Source organism: Sorex araneus, chromosome 6 (assembly GCF_027595985.1).
Source record: "Sorex araneus isolate mSorAra2 chromosome 6, mSorAra2.pri, whole genome shotgun sequence".
NCBI classification, from domain to species: domain Eukaryota; kingdom Metazoa; phylum Chordata; class Mammalia; order Eulipotyphla; family Soricidae; genus Sorex; species Sorex araneus.
Window position 1 is genome coordinate 96,980,863 of NC_073307.1, and position 10,877 is coordinate 96,991,739.

General features: G+C 57.4%; 1 protein-coding gene across 2 annotated transcripts in view; it reads left to right on the top strand.

Moving 5' to 3' along the window:
* The window catches only part of ZC3H7B (zinc finger CCCH-type containing 7B), a 43,170-nt gene extending 34,349 nt beyond the window's left edge, over positions 1–8,821 (top strand). Inside the window, exons 17-24 of one of the 2 annotated variants that reach the window (XM_055141485.1) lie at positions 114–199; positions 1,444–1,533; positions 4,601–4,734; positions 4,834–4,939; positions 5,056–5,164; positions 5,349–5,482; positions 5,604–5,767; positions 6,336–8,821. In XM_055141485.1, coding sequence (XP_054997460.1) covers positions 114–199; positions 1,444–1,533; positions 4,601–4,734; positions 4,834–4,939; positions 5,056–5,164; positions 5,349–5,482; positions 5,604–5,767; positions 6,336–6,588 — 1,076 coding nt within the window. In that variant the 3' untranslated portion in view covers positions 6,589–8,821. The remainder of the gene's footprint in view (positions 1–113; positions 200–1,443; positions 1,534–4,600; positions 4,735–4,833; positions 4,940–5,055; positions 5,165–5,348; positions 5,483–5,603; positions 5,768–6,335) is intronic. The other variant, XM_055141486.1, reaches the window with a different exon arrangement.
* Positions 8,822–10,877: the final 2,056 nt, after the last annotated feature.

The following is a 10,877-nucleotide window of genomic DNA, read 5'->3' on the forward strand; positions in this document are numbered from 1 at the left end:
AGGACTCCCCAGCCTGGGCCTGCGGAGGGGTGCCGGGGGGTGGTGGGGGGCGCCTCCAGGCCCCAGCCTCGCTCCTTCCGGTGACATGCGCCCGTGTTCCCCCCCCCGTTCAGGCATGACCCACGAGGACATCGTTCAGGAGTCCAAGAAGTACTGGCAGCAGATGGAGGCGCACGCCGGGAAGGGCAGCAGCGGCGTGGTAAGCGCCAGGGCGCTGGACCCCCGCCAGGGCCACCCTCCCCTTTACCTGGCCAGGACTCTTAGGAGTATTAGGACAGTGTCGGGAGAGTGCAGATGTGAGGCCAGGAGGTGGCTCAAGGGGGCCCAGAGCTGGATCCCCACACCGCATGGGCCCCTGAGCACCGCCAGTTGTGCCGCTGGTGGTCTCCAAGCGCTGTGGGGGGGCCGCTGTACAAAAGGCTAATGGGACGGGCTGGAGCCACAGTGCAATGGGGGGTGGGGTGGCTTTTTCCTTGCCGCCAACCTGGGTTGGTTGGTTGGTTTTATTTGGGGGCCACACCCGGGGATGCTCAGGGGTTACTCCTGGCTCTGCACTCAGGAATTACTCCTCAAGGTGCTCAGGGGACCATATGGGATTCTGGGAATTGAACCCGGGTTGGCCGAGTGCAAGATAAGTGTCCGATCCGCCATACTATGGCTCCAGCCCCCTAACCGGGGTTTGATCCCTGGTACCACATAGAGTTCCCCAGGCACTGCCAGGAGTGAGCCCTACACACAGCTGGGTGTGGCCCAGAAACAAAACCCCCAAAACCAAAAACTATCATCTCTGTTCCCAGGGAACTTGCTCCCCACCCCCAGTTCTCAGCTGCCGGGCTGGGGCCAGTGTTTACCACCGAAGTGAAAAGGCTCAAAAACCACTAATCACGGGACTGGAGCGATAGCACAACGGGTAGGGCGTTTGCCTTGCACGCGGCCAACCCAGGTTTGAATCCCAGCATCCCATATGGTCCCCTGAGCACTGCCAGGAGTAATTCCTGAGTGCAGAGCCAGGAGTAACCCCTGTGCGTTGCCGGGTGTGACCAAAAATTAAAAAAAAAAACACTAATCAGGGGGCCAGAGAGATAGTACAGTGGGTAGGGCAGCTGGCCCAGGTTTGATGCTACATAGAGCCCCGCCAGGAACAATCCCTGAGCACCACAGGGTGTGGCCCCAAATCAAAAACAACAAAAAGGAAAAATAATAACCCCACTGATCAACTCTTCTGTTCACTGTTAATCAAGTAACCACACAAGTAAGTGGAATTTATCCCCTTGCCCTCCCCAAAGCCATAGGTGGTGCCGGATATTCCAGAGATTCAAACTCTCGAGCCTGGTGCTTTGTTTTGGAACAATATCCTGCTCACCCCCCAAAATTTATTTGAATATTACTGCCAGGAATAACTTAGAACACGTGGTCTCTTTTTTTTTTTTTGGTCACACCCAGCTGTGCACAGGGGTTACTCCTGGCTCTGCACTCATGAATTACTCCTGGCAGTGCTGGAGGACCATACGGGATGCTGGGAATCGAACTCAGGTTGGCCGCATGCAAGGCAAATGCCCTCCCCACTGTGCTATCGCTCCAGCCCCCCGAAGACATGGTTTCTTCATTAAATTTTTTTTTAATTTTGATGCATCACCGTGACAGTTATTTATTTTAATTGATTTCAGGCATTGAATGTTCCAACACCAACCCCTTCCCCCGTGTCTGTCCACTTTTCTCCACCACTGTCCCCCGTTTTCCTCCTGCCGCCAGCCTGCCCCCACGGCAGGCACTTTCCTTCAGCGCTGTGGTTTACCATCCTGTTACTGATGGGAACCACGGGCATCACTTTCCCTCCTTTCAGCGCCCAGTCCCCGTCCAGAGCCACCACTCCCTTCACTTGTCATTGTCATAGTGGCCCCTCCCTGACCCACAGCAGCAAACTTACCAGGAAGGTCCTGTTTTCCTGCCCTTCCTTTCTGCTGCCTTTGGGCATTAGTTAGTCCCCTACGTTGTTTCTTCCTTTCTTTTTTTTTTTTTATAATTTATTTATTTTTAATTAGAGAATCACCGTGAGGGTACAGTTACAGATTTATACACTTTTGTGCTTATACTTCCCTCATACAAAGTTCGGGAACCCATCCCTTCACCAGTGCCCATTCTCCACCACCCGTAAACCCGGCGTCCCTCCCACCCTCCCCACTCCCATCTCCCCCCCACCCCACCCTGCCACTGTGGCAGGGCATTCCCTTCTGTTCTCTCTCTCTAATTAGCTGTTGTGGTTTGCAATAAAGGTGTTGAGTGGCCGCTGTGTTCAGTCTCTAGCCCTCATTCAGCCCGCAACTCCTTTCCCCCACATGGCCTTCAACTACAATGTAGTTGGTGATCGCTTCTCTGAGTTGCCCTTTCCCCGGAACGTGAGGCCAGCCGAGAAGCCATGGGGTCAACCTCCTGGTACTTATTTCTACGGTTCTTGGGTATTAGTCTCCCACTCTGATATTCTATATACCATAGATGAGTGCAGTCTTTCTATGTCTGTCTCTCTCTTTCTGACTCATTTCACTCAGCATGAAACTTTTCATGCCCATCCACTTAACTACAAAATTCTTGACTTCCTTTTTTCTAACAGCTGCATAGTATTCCATTGTATAGATGTACCAAAGTTTCCTCAACCAGTCATCCGTTTTGGGGCATTCGGGTTTTTTCCAGATTCTGGCTATTGTAAACAGTGCTGCGATGAACATACATGTGCAGATGTTGTTTCGATTGTACTTTTTTGCCTCTCTGGGATATATTCCCAGCAGTGGTATTGCTGGGTCAAATGGGAGCTCAACCTCTAGTTTTCTGAGAGTCGTCCATACTGTTTTCCAAAAGGGCTGAACTAGCCGGCATTCCCACCAGCAGTGTAGAAGGGTCCCTTTCTCCCCACATCCTCTCCAACAGCGGTTGCTTTTGTTCTTTTGGATGTGTGCCAGTCTCTGGTGTGAGGTGGTATCTCATGGTTGTTTTGATCTGCATCTCTATGATGATTAGTGATGCAGAGCACTTTTTCATGTGCCTTTTGGCCATTCGTATTTCTTCCTTGGTAAAGTTTCTGTTCATTTCTTCGCCCCATTTTTTGATGGGGTTGGTCCTTTCTTTTTTTATAATAAACTTTTAGTTATTTATTTTAATGAATCACCATGAGCTACAGTTACAGACTTACAAACTTGCATGATTAGTTTCCATCATACAATGTTGCAGTACCCATTCCTCCGCCCTGCCCATTCTCCATCTCCATCACCAATGTTTCTAGTATCCCTCCTGCCACCCTCCCCTCACCTCCCCCCCCCCCTGTGGAAACACATTCTTTCTTTCTCTCTCCTTCTGAGTGTTATGGTTTGCCATATAGATACTAAGTACCCACCACCTACATTGTTTCTTAGGATGTTTCTTATAGGGGCCAGAGCAATCACACAACTGGTAGGGCTTTTGCCTTGCACACAGCCTACCGGAGTTCAATTCCCCGCATCCCATATGGTCCCCTGAGCACCTCCAGGAGTAATTCCTGAGTGCAGAGCCAGGAGTAACCCCTGTGTACAGCCGGGTATAACCCAAGAAGAAAAAAAAAAGATTTTACAATGTTTATATCCTAGATATGAGTGACATCACTCTTTTTTTTTAACCCTTTAAAGCATTCAGTAACATGGAATCTCTTCCCCTTTCTCTCCCCACCCCTAACGCTCTTCTGTAACCTTAGTTCTCAGTAACTACTAGTTTGTCTTTTGTTTGGTCTGTTCATAGATTTTTTTTGGGGGGGTGGGTTTGAGCAGTGCTCAGGAACTACTCCCAGCTCAAGGCACCTAGCAGAGCTTGGGGGACCAGAGGTGACTCTGGGGGTCAAACAGGTGATGGCTGTGTGCAGGGCAAGTTTATTAACTACTGTAAGTACCTCTCCTGCTCCTGTTTGTGGATTTAATATCCTTATCTCGCACACACAGGTAAAATTATCCAGTTCCAGCCTTTTTCTTTCATACCTATTTCATTTTGCACAATCCCTTGAACATTTTGTTGTACGTGGACCATATCGTCCTCTCTCCGTCTGTCCAGGGCACCCTGGGGCCTTCCACAGCTCAGCTTTTGTGGCCTCAGTAAACACTGGGGTGGCTCTGACACCTTAGATTCATGTTTTGGACCTTTTGGGTGGAACTGGGATGAAGTTAAAGATAATAGCTCTATCGTGTTTTGTTTTGGGGCCACACCAGGTGGTGCTCAGGATTTACTCCTGGAACTGTGCTCAGGGATCACTCCCAGCGATGCTCAGGGTTACTCATGGCTCTGCACTCAGGAATTACTCCTGGCGGTGCTCAGGGGACCATATGGGATGCTGGGAATCGAACCTGGATCGGCCACATGCAAGGCAAACGCCCTCCCCACTGTGCTCCAGCCCCAGTAGCTCTATCTTTAACTCCAGGAAGCTCCACAGCAATTTCCAAAAAGTACTTGGACCAATTGACATTTCCCTCATGCAGGTGGGGGTGGAGGGTGGCAAGGAGGGGTTAAGGTCGTGTGGTCAGTGCCAAGCGTCGTGCCACAAAGGCCCCAAAGAGCATGCATACAAGCTCCTCCTGCTTCCCCGCAGGGCACCCCGAGGACCCATGGGCCCAGCACCTTTGATCTGCAGATGAAGTTTGTGTGCGGCCAGTGCTGGCGGAACGGGCAGGTGGTGGAGCCTGACAAAGACCTCAAGTACTGCAGCGCCAAGGCCCGGCACTGGTGAGTGGGTGCCAGGAGGGGCCCAGCCAGCCCCGGGGGCCAGGAAGTGGGGCTGTCCACAGAGGAGCTGCCCTGACACCCACCCTCACTGTCCTGCAGCTGGACCAAGGAGCGGCGGGTCCTGCTGGTGATGTCCAAGGCCAAGAGGAAGTGGGTGTCAGTGAGGCCACTACCATCCATCCGAAACTTTCCACAGCAATACGACGTAAGCCCCAGGGGGGCTGGATGGGTGCACCTCTGGGGTGGGACCCAGGGTGACCCGAGAGGGCAGCCTGCCTGCAGGGCTGTGGGACTCAGCAGGTCCCCCTCACCGGCCCGCAGCTCTGTATCCACGCGCAGAACGGCCGCAAGTGCCAGTACGTGGGGAACTGCTCCTTCGCACACAGCCCGGAGGAGCGGGACATGTGGACGTTCATGAAGGAGAACAAGAGTGAGTGGGCAGGGCCTGGGTCCCTCCTCCATCCCCTGCCCAGGCTCTGCCCGAAGGGTCTTCTGTGGCGTCCAGGCCCTGATGCCCCCAAGGCCCCCAGACCCTCCTCACTCGCCTCCCAAGAGAATGCGATGAGGGCAGATGGCTGGAGACGCCCCTCACCGTGTGCTCCCTTCCCTGCCAGTCCTGGACATGCAGCAGACCTACGACATGTGGCTGAAAAAACACAACCCGGGGAAACCTGGGGAGGGGACCCCCATCAGCTCCCGGGAAGGGGAGAAGCAGATCCAGATGCCCACGGACTACGCTGACATCATGGTAAGGCCCCGCGAGAGAGCCAGAGCCCGGTGCCGGGGCGGTGGGCGGGGCCACGCCTCTCGGTGGTGGGGATGGGGAGGTCCCGCACTGCAGCGGGCACCCATGCCACCTGTGCCCCCAGATGGGCTACCACTGCTGGCTGTGCGGCAAGAACAGCAACAGCAAGAAGCAGTGGCAGCAGCACATCCAGTCGGAGAAGCACAAGGAGAAGGTGTTCACCTCGGACAGCGACACCAGCGGCTGGGCCTACCGCTTCCCCATGGGCGAGTTCCGCCTGTGCGACAGGTGTGGGGGGGCTACGCGGGCCACGCCCCTCCCGGCCTGAGTGGGAGGGACTCAGCCACACTGCCCCAACCCCAGCCTGGGTGGGGATACCTCCAGGCCACGCCCCTTTCAGCCCGCCGTCCTCAGGCCCTATGGGCAGGAGCACATCAAGGCCACGCCCTCCAGGCCTGCGGTGGGTGGGGCCATCCTCGCTCCCCGCCCCCCCAGGCTTGGGTAGGAGGGACTCAGCCCCAGTGCCCCAATCCCAGTCTGGGTGGGCGGGGATACCTTAAGGCCCCGCCCCTTACAGCCTGGCTGGGAGGGGCTCAGCCCTGGGCCCTACGCCCAGGCTATGTGGGCGGGGCATGCCAAGGCCACACCCTTCTGGCCCGCAGTGGGTGGGGCCATACTCGCTCCCGCCCTTCGGGGGCCTGGAGCTGGCCTGGGTGCTTGAAGGCTGGGTGACTGTGGCAAACCTTGGAGGTCAAGGGCGCAGGAATGAGCCCAGGCCCAGAGGGCTGGAGCTGGCCCTGGGAGAGGTGCGGGTGGGGAGGGCACGGGCAGTGAGCCCCGGGCTTCCCACCCGCAGGCTGCAGAAGGGCCGGGCCTGCCCAGACGGGGACAAGTGTCGCTGCGCCCACGGGCAGGAGGAGCTCAACGAGTGGCTGGACCGGCGCGAGGTGCTGAAGCAGAAGCTGGCCAAGGCCCGCAAGGACATGCTGCTGTGTCCGCGCGACGACGACTTCGGCAAATACAACTTCCTGCTGCAGGAGGACCACAGCCCTGTCGGCGCCGGTCTCGAGGCGCCCACGGCCGCCCCGGGCACCGGCTCCGGGGAGTAGGGCCAGGCCTCCACCACGGGTGACGACCTAGGGCCAGCGGGGGCAGTGAGCCTGGGGGCTGCTCTCACCACGCAGCCCCCCGGCTCCAGGGCTCCGTCCACCCTCTGACTGCCCAGCGCGCAGCCGCGGGTGCCCCATGGGCCTCGCCCCACTGCCACCCTGGGCCGCCCCTCCCGCCACCCACCCCACAGCTCTCCCGGCTGGGGGAGGGCCTGCCCCTCCAGCTCCAGCCTACAGCTTTAAATTCTGCCTGCTCCTCAAGGGGGCCCAACGCTCAGGGCGGGGAGCCTGGGGCCCCCATTTGAATCTGCAGCAGGAGGGCCCTTCACCCTGCCCCCATCCGGCCTCCCCGGATGCCGGAGTCCGGATGGGGGCAGACAGGGGGCAGGAGGCCCCAATTAGCTTTAAAATGCAGCCCCAGGAGGGAGCTGGGGACACTGTACCCTGTGGAGGCCTCAGTTTCCCCTCTGGTGGAAGGACGGGAGGGGCTGGGCTGGATGATCTTAGCGTTGCCCCCTCGAGAGCCCCGGGTCCCCTCCTTTGTGAATGTAGACCGAATGTAGAGTAGCTCCTCAGAGCCTTCCCAGACCACCCAGCTCCACCCCATCCCCATTCTGCAGAAGGGGAAACTGAGCCCCAGGAAGGTGGGGGTGCAGCTCACTGCACCAGGTAGCACCGGGCACGTCCATCAGGGCCAGGCCTCAGCTGGAGCCTCAGCAGGGGCGAAAGACTAAAGCAGAGGGCGCGGGGGTCCCAGACAGGCCCCTGCAGCAAGGCTTGTGGTAAGGTCAGCACCGGAGGCGTGGGAAGGGGTCCCTTCCCGCCGTGGTCACCCCTGCAAGGCGGTGAGGGACAGGGCACGTTGGAGTTGGGGTTCTGCTGGGGGGGGGGGGGCCGGGAGAGGCGGTGACGGAGGTGACGGAGAGGAAAGGTTGCATCCCAGCCGGGCTCGGCTCTGCCCCCCTTCCCGCCTAGGCCCAGAACAACTCAGACGCTGTCACAGTCCCTGGCCCCATTAGCTGTCAGGGACCCCAGCTGACCCCCATGAGCCCCAGCCTTGCCCCATCCCTCTCGTCTGCTGTGTCTGCGTGCACCCCCTCCTCTCCCTCCCGCCCCCGGGGTAGGCCCAGCCCCTCTGGTTCGCTAAGACATTCCAGAATGCCTCAACATCGGCCCAAGGTGTGGGGCCCCACCTGGAAGGAACCGGGGAGCAAGGCTAGCGTCTGGGGGTGAGCTGGAAAGGATGGCAGACCCCTTCCTTCCCCCCAGCAGGGATGTGCAGTGAGTGATGGTATGATATGGGCACAGGGCCACAGAGAGCCCCCCCATCTCTCGGGCCGCTGTCGTCCAACCTTTTCCCAATAATTGTGGCATGCATTCCTCCCCTCCCCCCCTGCGGAGTTGGGGTGCCAGTGGCGTGGCTGGAGGGGAGGAGAGACCACGCCAAAGGTGGGGCTCTGGCCATGAATGTGGCTGACACTTGTCTCCCCCGATCCGTGGTGTTGTGTCTCTCGTCAGCAGCCTCGTTCCTAGTGTGTATATATGTCGCCCCGTGATGCATATATACACAGGTATTAAATATATCGCTCTATATAATATTATATATGTGTGTGGTATCCAAGCAATCACTTCTAATGAGGGCTAAATATAAAGAATTGGGCCGGAAGATGCAGCTATCCTGGTGTAATTAAGGCGGGATGGTGGGGGAGGGGGAACTGAGAGGGAAGCAGAGGGGTGCAGTATACGGCAGCCCCTCAGCGTGCCTGGCCGGCGGGCTGCCCAGAGCAAGAGAGTGGTTGGTATTTGTCTGCCACCTGAGGTTCTCGGTGTATCCCCGTGCAGCAGCCTTGGGCCCGGGGCTCCTGCTCTGTGGCAGCCGCTCCCCCAGGCCCGGGCAGTGGGTGTGGTCAGGAAATATTTTGAGTGCTGAGACTGGGACACTGAGCGGAACCAGGCCTGTGCCTGTCCCCCCCGCTTCCGCAGTGAGGAAACAGGATGTCAGCATTGGGGGGCACCCGTGATGCGAGTGTCCCTGGGGGCAGAGTGTGGATGGCTGCATCTCTCCGCTGGGCAGTAATCAATTTCAAATGGTCTTTTTAAAATGTCTGTGGATTAAAAATTTACGAATACCACACTTTAATATTAAATATTCATAAGGTCTAGTATCTTGATAATAATGTAGATGTTTTAATAACAATTTTTGTCCTTCTTAAAATAAAATGAGAGAAACTTGCTTCCTTTAGCCTCTGTTCTAGAGCATGAACGCGTGCACTTTGCCGTCGGTCCACCAGGTGGCGCTCCTGTGCCTCCCTGCGGGCGGCTGGGCAGGCGGAGCAGAGGCCGTGTCACTGTGTAAACAGGGCAGCCAGCTGACCCCGGCTCTGACAGCACCTCGCTGGCAGGGACAAGCTGTGCTCTGCTCAAGTGGCCCAGTGGCACCCTGTGCTGGCCGGCGGCCTGGACCGGGGCCGGACAGCGGGTTCCAGAGTCCCCTGCTTTTGCTTCCAGGGCTGGCTGCGGGCCCTCTGGGGGTGTGGCTTTCCCAGCAAGGTGACAGGTAGTGCTTGGCCAGAGGTTAGGATCCCAAATGCAGTCTGGCCCCCAGAGACCCAGTCACCTGAGTCCAGGGCTCCTGCCCCTTCCCTGAGTCCAATCGCCAGCACCACAGGAAGAATGCCGTACGGGATTAGGAGAGATTTGGCTGGGGCTGGAGCCATAGCACAGCAGGGAGGGCGTTTGCCTTGCACGCAGCCAAGCCAGGTTCGGTTCCCAGCATCCCATAGGGTCCCCAGAGCACCGTCAGGAGTAATTCCTGAGTGCAGAGTCGGGAGTAACCCCTGTGTATCTCCGGTGTGACCCCCCCACACACACACACAAAGGAGAGTGTTGGCTGAGTGCTCAGGTGGGGCCTTGTGTCTGCCAGGCGGGAGGCTCCGTCTCGCTTCTCCGGGATTGCAGTGGTTATAGGTGATGGCGCGTCCCGTGGAAGGGGCCACACGTGGCGAAGACAAGCTCTCACCAGACGGCGTCGACCACAGTGTGGGGCAGGGAGACAGCTCACAGGGCTGGAGCTGGCACTGCATGTGGGTCCCTCACACCACACGGTCCCCTGCAGACCCCAATAGAAGCCCCCTCAAGAAAAAAAATACAGGGGCTGGAGCGATAGCACAGTGGGGAGGGCGTTTGCCTTGCACGCGGCCAACCCGGGTTCGATTCCCAGCATCCCATATGGTCCCCCAGCACTGCCAGGAGTAATTCCTGAGTGCAGAGCCAGGAGTAATCCCTGTGCGCTGCTGGGTGTGACCCAAAAAGAAAAAAAAAAGAAAAAAATACAGCAGCAGGGCACTTGCCTTACAGGCAGCTGAGCCGGGTTCAGTGCCTGGTCTCCCATATGGTCCCCTGAGCACCACCAGGTGTGGCCCACAAACCAAGAACAGACACAAGAACAAAATGAAGGCAAACTTCAGTATGAGGGCCACAGAAATAAAAAGTCCCAGGGTTGGGGAACCCTCTGCGCCAGGGACGCCGGAAGAAGTAATAATACTCGGCAGTGCTACATACTAACTTATGATAAGTAATGGCAGGTAAGGAAGCAGAGGACAGCCCTCAGCGCCGCACCACACCTGCTGTCCGCTTCTTAGCCCAGAGACACTGAGCCAGGGTCTGGGGCTCTGAGAAAGGAGCAGAAGAAAGATCAGATTCCCTGGGATCCGGGTGATGGGCAAACTCCTCCCACCTCTGACCTCCTGAGCACCCCAGCTCCACGGGGGAAAACCAACGTGGTGTGGTAACAGGTCTGTGCCCAAACAGCGGGAGAAAGACATGCCGGGCTTCGCTCTTAAAGCCTCAGGTGGGCATGATTAATCGTACTCAACCCCTGGGCCCCATGTGCCCGAGGAAGCATGACTTCCCTTGAATTCAGTCAGCCAGCTGACAGATCTCCATGGAGGACTGGAGGATGATGTGACAGGCACAATGGTACGAGGTGCTCCAGTGCTGGGGAAGGCGCCTCATCCAGGCTGGGGAGCAACGAAGGGCTCCCTGGAGGAGGTGACCTAGAAATCTGGCTTAAAATTTTTTTTTTTCTTTTTGGGTCATACCCGGCGATGCTCAGGGCTGACTCCTGGCTCTGCACTCAAGAATCACTCCTGGCGGTGCTCGGGGGACCCTATGGGATGCTGGGAATCGAACCCGGGATGGCCGCGTGCAAGGCAAATGCCCTACCCGCTGTGCTATCGCCCCAGCCCCTGGCTTAAAACTTTTTTTGGGGGCTGGGGCAATAGCACAGC